The 15,821-nt window shown below is 39.9% G+C and overlaps 1 protein-coding gene across 2 annotated transcripts; it reads left to right on the top strand.

The window, feature by feature from the left end:
- The first annotated feature begins 65 nt into the window (after nt 1-65).
- On the top strand, nt 66-14,504 carry PRPF38A (pre-mRNA processing factor 38A). 2 transcript variants are annotated; one of them, XM_047870996.1, is made up of 10 exons: nt 66-400; nt 2,659-2,818; nt 4,532-4,653; nt 6,156-6,241; nt 9,109-9,219; nt 12,001-12,113; nt 12,720-12,746; nt 12,843-12,952; nt 13,433-13,481; nt 14,296-14,504. In XM_047870996.1, the coding sequence occupies exons 1-10, from the start codon at nt 271-273 to the stop codon at nt 14,336-14,338; spliced, it is 951 nt and encodes a 316-aa protein (XP_047726952.1). In that variant the 5' UTR covers nt 66-270; the 3' UTR covers nt 14,339-14,504. The 2 variants fall into 2 exon arrangements, with proteins under 2 accessions (XP_047726952.1, XP_047726953.1); XM_047870997.1 differs by having other exon boundaries at nt 70-400; nt 12,855-12,952.
- The last annotated feature ends 1,317 nt before the right edge of the window (nt 14,505-15,821 follow it).

Genomic DNA, 15,821 nt, shown 5'->3' with positions numbered 1-15,821 from the left:
GTCACCAGCCAGCCATCCAGCCCCGCCCACTTGGGAGGGGCGCACGCCGCTCGTCGGCAAACGTGCAGCAGCCATCATTGATTCGGTCAGCGACGCTGTTAACCGGAGAGAAGTTCCTTTTCTTGCAGCATTTCCGGTATCAAGATGGTGGCTTCAGCTATTTAAAGACTTTCTGAACCCTTCTCCGTCCCTTTGTGGATTTTTTTTTTTTTTAAACTGGATGTGACGCATTAAAGGAACCGACGGAAGTAGAACCGAAGGAGTTCGAAAATGGCGAACCGTACGGTGAAGGATGCGCATAGCATCCACGGCACCAATCCTCAGTATTTGGTGGAGAAGATCATTCGGACGCGAATCTACGAGTCTAAGTACTGGAAAGAGGAGTGCTTTGGACTGACGGGTGAGCGGGAGCGCGCGGACTCTTTTCCGCCGCCGTGTGGCCCAGTTCTGACTGGGCGTCTCCAAGACTGGCCCAAGGGGGTGAAACAGAGGGGAATCTGTCAGTCGTTCAGAAAAATCTGAGCGCCTACTATGTACCCAGTTTTGTGTTGATCTCTGGGGATACTTGTGAATATGCTAGCGCCTTAGTCGGAGGCGCGTCTGAGTTGGGTTCTGTGGGTCTTTCCATATTTCATAATTATCTGCTGAGTTCCCAAACATTGTTAAGCTCGGGGACCCTAAAGTTCTTAAAGGAACGTTAACATACCTGATACCCAACTCATGGTCTTACTGTCCCTAAATCTGGACCATTTGCAGTATTCCCACGTTCGGATCCTAATATAAATATCAGTTCTTCAGAGAAGAACTGGTAGTCTTTCAGTCTTTGAATTTTGGCTCCTCATTTTAGTAGCTCTGTTACCCAGTGAACCATGGCTGCTTCTTACTGTAAAATGAGTTTAATGCCCACCTCAAAGGTTTGTTCTAAGGGCGAAATACAATAATGTACAAAAAGTATGGGGCTCTCTGGGTGGCTCAGTCGGTTCAGCCTTCCACTTGGCTCAGGTCATGATCTCATGGTTCCTGGGTTGGAGCCCCCACATCGGGCTCTGCGCTGACAGTACAGAGCCTGCTTGGGATTCTCTCTCTGCCCCTCTGTCTATGCCCCTCCTCCACTCGCACTTTCTCTCTCAAAATAAATAAACTTTAAAAAAAAGTACAAGAAGTATTTGGTATAGGGGCGCCTGGGTGGCTTAGTGGTTAAGCTTCCCACCCTTGGTCTCCGCTCAGTCATGATCCCAGGGTTGGTGGGATGGATCCCCTGCCTTGGGTTCTTCCTCTGTCAGCAGGGACCCTGCTTGGGATTTTCTCTCCCAATCAATCTGTCCCTCCCTCACCTACTGCTGCCGCCGCACCTGTGCTTTCTCTCTCTCGAAATAAGTAAACTTAAAAAAAAAAACAAAAAACAAAGTTACAGGTAAATATTTTAAGAAGTATTCAGCAGTGTGCTAGTTGTTACCTCTGCCATTACTGTTGTTGCCACCACTGCTAACTGTGTGTCCATGGACAAGTCATATTGTTTCTCTCAGTTGCCATTAAATTTTGGAGTCATGTCAATTTTGGGGCCTTTTCTCATTACATAATTCTCTCCTTGGATGATTTCCACACTGTAGTTACATGTTATATGTAGATGCCTTCAAATTTATCTCTCCCTCTGAGATCTAAATCTCTTGATTCCAAAACATGCCAACTCGGTATATCCAAAAGTGAACTCATGATCTTTTCTCCCCCAACACTAAGATTATGTTCCCGTCATATAATTTTATGCATCCTGCATCTTCTTTCAACTGTTCATCACAATTTCAATTATTTTTTCAATGCTTTCTGCCTTGCCAGACTGTAAACTCTGTAAGAGTAGTAATTTTGTCCTTCTTTATCCCTTTACCTGTTTCTCTAGTATTTAGCACCTGGCTATAAGTTGTCAACTGTAATGTTGAATGAATTAATACAGAATTTATCGTAAAGGAACTTGAAATCTGATTTATAAGACACTAATAGTGTCTCTCATACATTATTTGCTGTGTGTCAGGTGTTAACATTTGTTTTGTCTCACTTGATTGTCACTATAGCCCTTAAACTTTGTACCTTTATTATTCAGATTTGAACTGACAGGTTAAAAAGTAAAATGACTTGTCCTAGTTCACACAGCTTGTGTTTGCTTTTGAAAACACTTGTGAAAGATTATTATCCCCATTCTGTAGAGGACAATTACTCAGGGTTATGTAGTTATAGAGTGGTTTGTTGTTGTTATTTAACTCTTGATCTGGCAGTTTTTTGGCAAACAATGGTGACAAGCATGGACTCTGAAATTAGACTGCTTGCATGTAAATCCAGGCCCTGCACCTTGAGCAAGTCACTTAACCTTTCTTAGCCCTCATTTTTCTTAGCTGAAAACAGCCTCAGTGCAGGAACTTCAGAGCTTGTGAAGATTGAGATTATATGAAATGCTTAGCAGAGTATCTCGCATATAGTGACACTTCAGTGTATATTGGCTGCTGCTATTATTCCTACTCAGGCATGCTTATTCTCCTAGTACGAAATTATTGATTAGTATGCAGGAGTACCAAAGCTTGAACTAACTTCTCTCCACTTCACACTGGGAAAAGCTGGGCCTAATGTGTCTGAGATGCCACTTTATTTTGTTTTTGTTTTTGTTTTTAGCTGAACTTGTAGTCGATAAAGCCATGGAGTTGAGGTTTGTGGGTGGTGTCTATGGTGGCAACATAAAGCCAACTCCCTTTCTGTGTTTGACCTTGAAGATGCTTCAAATTCAACCCGAGAAGGATATCATTGTAGAGTTTATCAAAAATGAAGATTTCAAGTGAGTGAAATGTTGATTAGCTAATATAAAAGCTTCAATTTCAGTGATCCAGAATTTGGCTTTGGTTAAGAAGAGTGAAAGCAATGTATCTTATTTCTACAGAGTTCCACCCTACAGACTTTGCTCCTGAGTTCTTGAGTTTGTATTTTGTTTGTTCTGATGGTTTTGATCTTCTTTACATTCTTAGTCTTGGTAACTCCCCCCACCCCCTTGCCTCTGCCACCCAAAAAGCATTTCACAAATTCACTGAACATAGATTAAGCAGAAGTGAGTGGTAACACTGGATGTTGGTAACACTGGATGCTCAAAGATGAAGAAAACTACATTGTGTGGTAGACAAATAGGAAAACTTTCATGTAGATATAGGTTCATGTCCAGACTCTGTTACTTTTTGTGACCTTGGAGAAGTTACTACATTTTCTGAGCTTTATTTATCTGTAAAGTAGAGATGAGGATACCAATTCAGGATTGATATGAGAGTTAAAAAAGATAGTGCTGGGGGCCTAGGTGGTGCCTGAGCCCTGACTCATGGTTATGGCATCGAGCCCTGTGTCAGGGTCTGTGCTAAGTGTGGAGCCTGCTTAAGATTCTCTCCCTCCCTCTGCCCTTCTCCCCACTTGTGCATTCTTCTCTCTCTGAAATAAAATTTAAAATTTTATTTAAAAAAGATAGTGCAGTGCCTGTCGCATGGTAAACACCCCCAAAATGTAAGCTGCTCATACTATTTTATTATTCATTCTCAAGGAGCTCACAGACAAGTATAGGAGACAGACATGATAGCTTATTAGGTGTCACCCTCTATTCTAAGGGAGTTACATATAGGTATTTAACCTTCACAACAACCCTATAAAGTTATTACCCCTGTCATACAGGGGAGGAAACCTAGCACAGAGAAATTAAGTAATTTCCTCAAGGTCAAACAGCTAGTAAGTGGCAAAGCTGGCTTCAGTGTACACATTCTTTTGTACTTTATTCTGTTTGTCATATAAAGAAACTGCTGAGTTTGAAATGCCTACTAGTTACTCCAAGTGGAGATTTGAGTGGGTAGTTGGATACAGGAGAAAAGAAAAAGGAATTTTAACAAAACATTAACAGCTAGAAAATAGCTAACTTTTATTAGGCACTATATGCTATGCTTAGCACCGCATGCACATTTCTCACTAAATACACCAAGCCATTAAATTAGGCATCATCATCTCCATTTTACAAGGATTGAGAAAGTAAGTAACTTGCTTAATATAACAAAATCAGTAAGTTATGGACTCAGAATGGTAACCTAGATGACTTTGACTTTTTTCCAGAACCAGCCTTCTGTGCTGCCTAGCAACAATTTATATATTCACATCTATGTATATTATTTCTTGTATTGTTAGTAAATATATATGTCCTGTTGTTAAATTCAGTATCTGATTTGATTCTTACAGCAATCCTGTGAGGTAAATAAGTTCTATCTTCATGTTACATAGACTCTGAAAGTTGATCAACATGTCCCAAGTTCCCACAGCAAGTAAACGGTAGAATGGGAACTTGACGCCAGGTCTCCATATTTTAACTATCTTTCTGCTGCCCTATGTTGCCTCTAAAATTGCAGTTTTCTCATATGCCAAAGAAGAGAAAGAACTTGTTCATCCACTACTGATATGAAAAAAGGCAGGTGTAAAACTCAAGAATTTTTTTGAATGGCCTGTAGCTTCACTGTCCTCTGTCTGTCAGGTATGTCCGCATGTTGGGAGCACTTTACATGAGGCTGACAGGCACTGCAATTGATTGCTACAAGTACTTAGAGCCTCTGTACAACGACTATCGAAAAATCAAGAGCCAGAACCGAAATGGGGGTGAGTATGTTGCCAAATGTCTGGACCTTCCTCCCTGAACCAGTTTTTATTTCACCAGTATCTCTCCCTTCACATTGTAACATACGTTGTGAATGTTCCTCTTCATCCATTACATTACCATCTTCATTCAGCTTCACCACCACCTGCACGGAGTACTCCATCAGACTTCCTGTTAGCCTTACCCAGTCTGTCCCTGGTTGCCTACCTTTTCACTTGCATCTTGTGTCAATCTCAGCCTTCCATCATGTGTTCCCTCCACATGTGCTCCATCCCATAAGATCTACCTTTAGAATGACCTCTGTAAAAGCCTTCCCCAAACCTCCCAAAGTTAGTTTTCCCTATGTTATATATCATTACAGTTATTTTTAGTGGTGTCTCTTCTAGCACTTTATTTCACACTGCAGTATAGATTAAGTATACTTATACTTCTGTAGGAATCCCCTGAAAAATAGTGTGTCCAATGGGGGCAGCTCCATACATTTTACAAAAAGGTATTTTTTGTGGTAGAGTGGGATTCAGGGTAATACAGTCAAAATATTTTTCTTCTCACTTAGTGTCATAACCAAAGATAAGGAACATTTGCCTTTCCCTTCTAGATGTAACATTAAGCAGTAGAAAGTTAAGATTTTGGTGTTTTACTTTAAATTTTATTAACTTGTTAATTTGTTTATTGAATAAATACATAGTAACTACCAATATCATACCAGATTCTGTGCTAATACTGGAAATAACATGGTGAACAAGGTGGACATGGTCATGGCCATCATGTAATTACTTATTTATGATTATACTATGTTAAACTAAAATGGGGTTTCTCAACCTGTCAATGACAGTTTGATCCAGATGATTCTTTGTTGTGGGGAGCTGTCCAGCCCATTGTAGGATGTTTAGCCATTATCCCTGGACTCTACCCACTAAGATGCCAGTAGCATCCCCATTAGTTGTGGGTAGCAAAGTGACCCCTGGTTGAGAACCACTGAACTAAGGTAATGTTTACGATAAGAATCCTGAAAAGGCTATTGTTTACCATATAAGATACATGTTCTATATTTAAAAACATAGTGCGTTCACATAAGAATTTGTACTTGAGTTATATGATCTGTTCAAGAACATCACCCCTATACAATTCAGGACTGTTTGCGCTTGCTTTTGTGTTGGGTCTCCTGCTAATTCGGACAGCTTTATTCATCCCTTTATCGCCAGCTCTAAGAAGAGGCCTGTTTCATAGATGGCCTCAGTAAAGGTGAACTGAATGAATGAAGATAAGTGATGACAAGGCTGTGAATGGCTATAGTTTGAGCCAGGTTTGTCAGTAATCCCTTCTCTGTAACTGCCACACTGAATAGCTTTACTAATGAATATGCAGGAAGGGGAGGCTGCAGAGGGTTTACACTTTCTATACCAAGTACTCTATATTTTACATATAGAGTCTTAAACTTCTTTTACTTGTTGGCTATATAAATTTATTTCCAAGTTGCTTAAGCTTATGACTTTTCTTTCAGAGTTTGAACTGATGCATGTGGATGAGTTTATTGATGAACTGCTGCACAGTGAGAGAGTCTGTGATATCATTCTACCCCGGCTACAGGTAAAAGATAAAGGTCTCTTATCAGAGTCGCCCTTCTCTCCCCAAGACAGGCAGACAGACAAGTACACATACATAATAAAACACCGGAGCTCTAGGATCCTAGGGGCCCTCTTACTAAGCAGTCTTACTACTATGAAAAAGGGGATTGGGAGTGAAAGGAAAACAGATAAAGTATTTGAAGAGTAGGGCTTTAAAAGTGAGTTAACACAGCAAGACTTTCTTCTTTAAAATATTATAAGGAAATTGCAGGATATAAAACAGGAGAGTCAGGAGTGGTAGACTGAGATCTGAACCCCTTAAATATCTTTATAACCCTGCTCCCTTCCCTAATGATTATCCATGTAGCACCTTTCAGGAATGGGTTTTGCAGACTATGATTTTAAACCGACTGTCATAAAGTACATAGGGAAAACAGATAAAGTAGGTTGCCTAAAGAGAAAGGGAATGGTCTGTAATGGAGAAATGAGCAGGGAATTAGGAGATTAAATTTCTGGGTTGTTGTTATAGCTGACTAGCTGTGGGACCTGGTTTTATTTCCCCATCTATAAAATAGGGAAATTAGACTACTTCAGTGGTCTTTAAAATGCTCTGTGGAACTGTTTTAAGGCTACTGAGAGCAATAAGAGGAAAAAGCCCCACATATTCAATCACAGCAACTCCTTTTTTCTCCAAGTTACATATTGGGCTTGAGAGATTTCATTTGAACAAAGACTTTTGCTCTTTTAAATGGCTTTATTATTAAAGTGTAACTGACATACATTAAACTACATACAATTTGATAAGTGTACAATTTGGTAAGTTTTGCCATATGTATACACCCTTGAAACTGTCCTCACAATCAAAAATAGTGAACATATCCATTATCCCAAAAGTTTCCTTTTTTCCTTTTGGGTAATCCCTTCCTTCCCTCCTCCCTCACCCTTAAGCAACCATTGATATGCTGTCACAAAGATTAGTTTGTGTTTTGGAATTGATACAGTATATACTCTTCTTTTTTTGTCTTCTTTCACTCAGCAAAGTAGTATTTATTTCATAATAATTAATTCAAAGTAGGGAATAGAGTGAAATGCAGGTATCTGATAAACGGGTCAGATGAGGCAGCAAATCAGCTGGATAAAAAGCAGTTGGTAGGTAAGTGCTCACATTTAAATGCAGTAAACCAATTCTTCCTCCATAGTGACCCAGTTAAAGGAACCTATAAAATAAAAATCCTGAAAATGAATGTGATATATATTTCCTGTTATGTATTGGCTATTGTAGACTGTAGTAAAGAGAGTAAGATTTCGGGGTGCCTCGGTGGCTCAGTAGTTGGTTAAGCACCTGACTCTTGATTTCAGCTCAGGTTATAATCTCACCATTTATGAGACTGAGCCCTGCGTCGGGCTCTGCACTGACAGCACAGAGCCTGCTTAGGGTTCTCTCTCTCCCTCTCCCTCTCTCTCAAAATAAACAAACTCTAAAAAAAGAGTAAGATTTCAAAACTGAAAGCGTGCTTTCAGGGCCCAGTTCTCACACTTCATTATGGTTATGTTAGCAATCGTTATTAGCTGCTATCATTTTTAAAAATACTACAAGAAATGGATTACTTTCAAGTGCAATCAGTTTGTAGCCAAAGGATTGAAAGTCCATTCAGCTTTAAGCAAGACTATTGATGTAAAGAAGATGGTCTGCAGAGTCTAGAAGACCACAAAACATGCACCAAGAGAGAAAATTGAAATCTGACTGATGTATATCACCAAGAAGTGTGGTCTGGTGTGGGCCTCTATCTGTTCTGGATGAAGTGATCCTTAACACTTTCTTTTGTTCTGATTCTGTCCTTGCTAAGTACCTCATTAATTTAGCTTCTGATGTGCCTGGACATTGGCAACAAGCTGCTCTGGGATGAATTCAAATTTCATCAAACACAAATACAATGAATTAATATAGTGATTTTAGTAGCTTCTGAGTCTTGTGAGCATTAGGGATTTGGGATGCCCTGTCTGATGCAGTCTTAGATCACAAACTGGTAATCCTGTGACTGGAGGGCCTTCTTCCAAGGAGCTCTTTAATGAGGTATTGACTTCACTGAGTGGCATCTTTGTGTCATTTCTCCCAAACTTCATAGAATTTTGTTAGGGATGAGTGAGATGTAAGCTAAATATTACTATTTATTCTAGGGCTGTCCAACATTCTTTATGTCCTAGACAGGAGAAAATGGTAAAGGGATCTTATGACCCAGCAAGTCCATTTGGCATTTTTTAACTCATCTTTGCCTTTCAGTTCCTTAATCATAGATAAGCCTGCTAAGTCACATCTCAGAAGAAAATGGAATCAGGAGTTCCAGTGTTCACACTGAATGACTCACACTGAACTGTATAGACAGTTCTCTAAATCCTGAGTCAGGTAGAGAGTTGGTGGTATTCCAGAGCAGGACCCAAGGCACTCTTTAGTCGCCAAACTGGGCTGAGCCTCAGTGGGTCTCTTGGGAGATTCTGCTCTGAGCCCGTTGCAACTACCAGCCACCAGAGTCACAGCTGTGAACATACTGGTCCTTGTATATGAGGCTCCATTTTTTATTCAAGGCTATACCTATACGGCTTGATATTTCAGTGACTGGAAGAGTAAAAGACCACAGAGAATAAGCCAACAGAAAATGAAGTTGTTACCTTCAACTTTGTATTTATGTGTTTCCAGGGGGATATGTGAGTATTGGTTCCAAGTATGTTAGATTCCTTAGGAAAATCTTGAACTGTCTAGGATGTCTTTGAAATGAAATTGCCTCAGCTGTTGCTCCCTAGTCTTCCTGTCAATCCCAGAAGCCCAGTGTTGGGGCTTCAAGACAGAGATGAGAGAACAAGGCCCTCTAACTCTCATTTTGCTTTCCATAGAAACGCTATGTGCTAGAGGAAGCTGAGCAACTGGAGCCTCGGGTTAGCGCTCTAGAAGAGGACATGGATGATGTGGAGTCCAGTGAAGAGGAAGAAGAGGAAGATGAGAAGGTCAGGCTCTCTGGGAGCTTAACAGTTGAAGGAGGGATAATTATGGGGAAGGGATGGGGGAATGGTCCTTTCTTGTTTTGTTTTCAGACTTTACTTTTTAACTTTCTTTAACCAAAAAATATGATATTTAAGAGTATGAGCATTGAATTAAATAGACTTTGATTCGTATCTCAGCTCTCCATAATCTTGTGCAAATTAATTTCAGTCTTTTCTTTTGTAAAGCAAGGCTAATGATACCTTTCTCTTAGGATTGTTATGGATATTAATAAAAGGATATATACAACGCCCTTAGCACAGTACTGGGACATTATAATTGCCTCATAGTTGGTAGCTATTTAAATAAATACTTAGGACAAGAATAATAATACTGTTCATAGTTGAACCTATCCTAAGGAGTAAGCCTAGTTTAGAAAAAGAAAACACCTGAGGTGCCTGGGTGGCTCTGTCAGTTAAATGTCCAACTTTGGCTCAGGTCATGATCTCACGGTCAGTGAGTTCAAGTCCCATGTTGGGCTCTGTGCTAACAGCTTAGAGCCTAGAGCCTGCTTTGGATTCTGTGTCTCCCTCTCTCTCTGCCCCTCCCCACCTTGCGCACATGCTCTCTCTTGCTCTAATAAACATTAAAAAATTTTTTTTAAAGAAAAATACCTACTGCATGATCATGTTCTTTACTAGTTATAATGCTGAAAAATTGAAAGGAACCCAGCTGTCAGGGAGCACTCAGGTAAACTATTACAACTATTAGCCATTAAAACTGTTATGAAAAGTACTGTATATGATAATGTAGAAGTATTTATGGTTGAATTAGAAAAGAAGGATCTGAAACATTTGTGATTAAAATATGTATAAAAAAAGGCTGGGGGGGGGGGGACAAGAAATGCTGGATTATGGATTCTGACTGCAAATGGAAGTGTAGTTCTGAGCCAGTAGGCTCCCTTTAAGGTGAGTGCCAACGGAAACATTCATGAATTGAAAGCCATGCAAGGCTGAGGTGCTCTTATGTGGTGAGTAAACCAAAAGTAGGCATTCTGTTTTTATTTTCTTTTTCTTTTAAAGTTTATTTATTTTGAGTGAGAGAAAGCACAAGCGGGGTAGAAGCAGAGAGAGGGAGAGAGAAAATCCCAAGCAAGCTCTGCATTTAATGCAGTGCCCAGTGCAGAGCTCGATCTCCTGAATGCTGAGATAATGACTTGAGCCAAAATCAAGAGTCAGACACTTAACCAAAAGAGCCACCCAGGCACTCCTGTTTTTCCACTTTTTTGATGGAAAATTTCAATCATGTGCTAAAGTGGAGAATGTGCCTCCATTTATCCATTACCTAGCCTCCATAATATCAACTCAGCCATTTTATTTCTTCTGTATATCTATACCAAATTGCCCCCACACCAATTTTCTTGACCTATATCACAGCTATCCTGTATTTCATCCGTATTTCAGACAAGGCCTGTGATACCATTAGCACCTCCAAATTAACAGTAATTCTTTAATATCAGATATTCAGTGTTGAAATTAAAACTATATGTTAACTAGAATTTAAATTAACCTTGAAACAAGGAAAAAGACAAATATTCAGGATTTACATATCCCCAATTGCCCTATATTTTTTAAGTTTGAATTAGTATTCAAAAAAGAGCCATAAAACAGGTCATGTTATTCTATACAGATTTTTACAGTCTGTGTTTTTCTGATTGTGTCCCTGTGGGATCACTTAAATTTGTCCCTTATATTTCCTATAAACAAATTCTTAGATCTGAAGGTTCAGTTGGATTTGAGGTAGAGCAACACTCCTTTATAGGTACTGGTGTGTACTTCCCCAAGGGTGAGCAAAGTCTGGCTGTCTTTTTTTTGTCAAATTAGGAGCTATGGTGCCTAGATGATCTCTGCCTAGACCCATTAGCGGTTGTAAGATGGTGATATTCTAATTTGTCTTTTCATCATTTGTTAACTAAAACATTGCTGTAAAGAGAAATCTCCCACATCAACACTTAATTTTTCCTAGGTACAGTTGATATAGAAAAAAAGATCAATACTTGATTATTTCTCTTTATCAGTTTCTAAAATAATTAGTTGACTCCATAGTATCCTCACAATGTGCTTTTGTGCCCGGTAACATTGTGAACTCATGGATTTAAGCAAATTGGATGTTTGGAACCATCATGGTCCTTGCTGATGCTGAAATTGTCCCCTCTTTGGCCAGTGGGGGACCCCCAACTTGACTCAAGAGACTGATATAATCATGGTAGTCTCAGCCTCCTTGCTTCTGATACATTCTAGTCATGTCTTCAAAGCTTCTGCCCCAAACCTGAAATTAGCCATTTTTCCAGGGAGCCCTTGGTTTCATTTAAAGGGATAATGGTATTTAGATACAAGTCTGGGCACTATAACTGCTCATTGCTATGGGTTTGGTCAATATTTCTAGGTCTTTACAGTTGGCAGACCTGGAGGAAATTTTTAAGATTAAAGTACAGCATGAGTTTATACTTTAATCTTCTTGATCTTACATCTGTATCTCTTCTTTCTCATTGGAAATCCAGCTTCTTAAGGAGATAAACAGAATTACTTCTCACTAGTCTCACATTGTCCCAGAATAAAGGTACCAACACTAGAATAATAGTGGGATTATTGGAAACCATTCAGTTTATTTGGTAGTTCTTTTTGTCCTTAGGGTTCTCTATGTATTTGTTATTTTAAAGTCACTTGGAGGTGGAATTTGGGCCAGGATGAGGAGGGGGTGTATATACTGTTCCTAAATGGTTCTGTGTAAGTTAATCTCTTTTCCAGTTGGAGAGAGTGCCATCACCTGATCATCGCCGGAGAAGCTACCGAGACTTGGACAAGCCCCGTCGTTCTCCCACACTGCGCTACAGGAGGAGTAGAAGCCGGTCTCCCAGAAGGTAAGGCCCTAGTCATTGGCCTCTTCCAGAGAGACTTTTAGCACGGTAGCAAAGAAGTTTGGACTTCAAAGAAGGAAAAAATTCAGATTGTGAAGAATGTTTGCCTAGTGTATTAATTGCTATAGAACAACCACCTGCAAAACCTCTGTGGCAGACAGTAACCATTTATGTAGTTCACAAGGCTATAGTCAGTGATTTGAAGCTGGGCTAGAATAGAATAGGCAGTGTAAGTTCACTCACCCATTTTGTGGTCAGCTGTCTGTTGGCTAGTATAAGATGGCTTTTAACTAAGATGACTGAGGCAACTCATCTCTTCTCCAGGTGTCTCATTCTAGGCTAAGTTAGGCATGTTCTCATGGCAGTGGTAGAATTCAAGAGCAGACAGCCTCAGTCACACAAGTTTCCTTCCAGTATCTGTTAGTATCCCATCTGCGAATACCCCACTGGCAAAGCAGATGACATGGCCAATCCCAGACTTAGAGTGGGAGAGTGTTAATAAAAAGTTACAGAACAAAGGGCATGGATACGAGTGAAGAATTTGGACAGTTTTTGGAATCTACAACTGCAGTGCACCTACTAAGGTTTTCCTCTTTTCTCTCTGTATAGGCGGAGTAGGTCTCCTAAAAGGAGGAGGTAAGCCTTCAGTTGATTTGTAATGAAAGATAGGGTTTTGGGGAAGGGGGGGTGCTGTTGTGGTGAATATATTGTCAGATAAAGGAATCTGACCAGTCATCTCCACAGCCCCTCCCCTCGCCGAGAAAGGCATCGGAGCAAAAGTCCAAGACGTCACCGCAGCAGGTCTCGAGATAGAAGGCACAGATCCCGCTCCAAGTCTCCAGGTATAGCCTTTGGGCCTTTTGCTATTGGTTGTCTTAAAGAACTGTAATTAGCCTAGTCAGCCTCCTGCAGTACAGAAGTGCCTGACTGTATTATTGCTTAAAAAGAAAAGGAAATGAACTTAGAATATGAAAGTTAAGAGTTCACATCTTGACTCTCCTTTATAAGATTTGCTAAAAAGATGATGAGCTTCAGTTTTTTCATCTGAAATTATAGGAACACCACCCAACAGAGTAGTGGTAAATAAATGTGATTTTTGTGCAATCAGCCATAAAGCCTTGAATGTATATAAAGTGGGTTCAGTTCTTCTGACCATCGCCCCCACAACACACACATTTCAGAGAAGTACTACCAACAAGAGCTGTCTCTAGCATAAGCCAAAAAAAATATTAAGCCAATTAAAGGGATTGGGGGAAGTGAAAATGACAGTGAAGGAGTAGGTAGGTAGAATACCACTCATCCAGTGGCCCTTTCTTCCCTAGGTCATCACCGTAGTCACAGACATAGGAGCCACTCAAAGTCTCCTGAAAGGTATGGACTGATCTCTATTTTGACTTAAGAATTTTTTCTTTATTCAGAAATTAAAGCCCCAATCATAACTAAGTTAGACCTGAAATTTTGTTTTGATGGGAATATTTAGGAATTTTCCTTTATTACAGGACAAAATTGGCCTTTTGCCCTGAGAATTTTTAGAACTATATATGTTTCGTGTTCATTTGTTTTTTCCTCATAGGATTACAGCTTTGGATAGTGGTAAGGGCATGAGCTTTGGTCTCAGGAGACCTGTGATTAAATCCCAACTTTTAACACTTAACAGTTGAGTGACATTGGACAAAGTCACTTTCATTTCATAAATTTTCATTAGAAACCTCTATATGCTATTATACACTGTCAGGTGCACTCTTAACCTCTCAGAGCCCATTTTCTCAATGGCAAATTTTGGATAGTAATGCGTCACTCAGTGTTGCTCTGAGACAGTACACCAAGCACATTTAATAAATATTAGGTATTGGGGTGCCTGGGTGGCTCAGTCAGTTGAGCATCTGACTTCGGCTCAGGTCATGATCTCACAGCTCATGGGTTTGAGCCCCGCATCGGACTCTGTGCTAACAGCTCGGAGCCTGGAGACTGCTTCTGATTCTGTGCCTCCCTCTCTCTCTACCCCTAATCTACTCCCATTCTTTCTCTGTCTCTCTCAAAAATAAATAAACATTAAAAAAATAATAATAAATAAATATTAGGTATCTCCATCCCCATCAGTATCTGCATGCCCCTGTCTTCCTCAGAAGTTCTTGCCTAGCTCCTTTAACACCTGTATTACGATCTGTATGTGTTACCATTTCAGATCTAAGAAAAGCCACAAGAAGAGCCGGAGAGGGAATGAGTAATGGACTCAGTTTGGTTTTAGTCCAAATGGCCTCATGTGGATCTGAAGTCACCTGTCTATGTGGAAGTATCAAGACCTACACCTTAGGCAGCTATGAGAATATTTTAGCTCTTTTTAACCAAGTTTCTCCACTTTTTTTTTTTTTTTTTAAATGAAAGAGGTGCTGAGTTTTGTATCGCTCTTTGAATCATAATCCACATTTGAGGGATAGCACTTCTCAAGGGCTGCTTTCGACCCCTCTGTACAACCAACCTTGACTGTACTCAACTTTGTAAGAGATTTGAGGGGTGGAGAGGATGAATGACAAGGAGAGGATGTGGCTGCATGGTGACCCTTTTATTATTAAATTTTACACATCCACTTTCCGTATTTCTGTAGTTTAGTTTTGGTTTGCTCCGTGATTAGAACTGTTCTGAGAATCCTGAGATTTGTGCTGCTGCTGTTACACTCAAAACTCAAGTCAGTAAAACCTATTCTCTCCCAGACTTTTTTTCATCAGCACTACGTAATAAACGTGAAAACTGATGAGTTAGCAGCAGCTTTGTAAGAAGAGAATGTATTCAAATGTTAAGACTTCTTCTGGATCATGTAATCCAGTTGCATTGAACAGTTCAACAATGGAACTTAACACCTTTTACACAACATTCTTATATAATGTTTTTTCTTCCCCATAAGCCTTGAATTCTAGGTTATGGTGCTCAGCCTTTACCTTGAAAAGACTGTCATTATTTTCCAAGTTTAGTCGGTAGCAGTGGGCCTATAAGATTGAAAAGGAGAGTTAAGTATCTAATACCATTCACGGTTTTGACTTCGTTTGCTGGCAAATAGTGCCATTTATTCACAAAGTTAGAAAGTACAGCAGGAAGAGGCCAAGCTTTAGAGGGGGCAGGTGGTGAAAGTTCTTTTGGTAGTAAAAATGATGCATTCAATTTTACTTAAAGTATAGAGACTGCTACGGTATATCTAGATAAAGTCCAGGTTGTTAGAAGTAGGAATTGGAGTTGAGCATAGTGATCTAACCCTGAATTGACAACATTTAGGTAATTGTGGAAGATGTAGAATTAAATGGGGGCTGCCCAGGAAGTGTGTGTTTATGTAAGAAAAGCCAACAACAGAAGCGTAGGCAACACTCAGCACTGGTGAGAGAAAGCAATGCAGTCAACCACCTGAAAATGGAAATGAACTTTCAGAAAGGTAGAAGAATTAGGAGACAGTATATCAAAGAAGCTAAGGGTTTGAGGACTTAGAAGCAAAATAAGAACTGCAAAGTGTCCATGGGCATTGATAATCAAGAAGGTGTTGAGATCTTTGCTAGAAGAGTTCATTCTACTAGTACTTAACTTTTTTCCTTTAAAAAGGAAACAGTGGAAAAAAAGAGGGGTGGGGGGAAGTGATTGGACTTCCCACAGCTCTGGACCTACCAAGAATTCTGAAGACCAATTGCCTCATACGATCTAATTTCTTGGGAAGCCAGATTTGGTCAC

The sequence above is a fragment of the Prionailurus viverrinus genome, chromosome C1, assembly GCF_022837055.1.
Source record: "Prionailurus viverrinus isolate Anna chromosome C1, UM_Priviv_1.0, whole genome shotgun sequence".
NCBI classification, from domain to species: domain Eukaryota; kingdom Metazoa; phylum Chordata; class Mammalia; order Carnivora; family Felidae; genus Prionailurus; species Prionailurus viverrinus.
Note: the sequence above shows the minus strand (reverse complement) of the source record. Positions and strands in the feature narration are given on the sequence as shown.

What these genes read in the sequence shown, in the direction of transcription:
- PRPF38A (XM_047870996.1), top strand. Translation starts at nt 271, where the DNA reads ATGGCGAACCGTACGGTGAAGGATGCGCATAGCATCCACGGCACCAAT. An exon ending in GAGCCAGAACCGAAATGGGG is followed by an intron (nt 4,654 to 6,155) that starts GTGAGTATGTTG and finishes CTTTTCTTTCAG; the next exon opens with AGTTTGAACTGATGCATGTG. An exon ending in AGGTCTCCTAAAAGGAGGAG is followed by an intron (nt 12,747 to 12,842) that starts GTAAGCCTTCAG and finishes GAATCTGACCAG; the next exon opens with TCATCTCCACAGCCCCTCCC.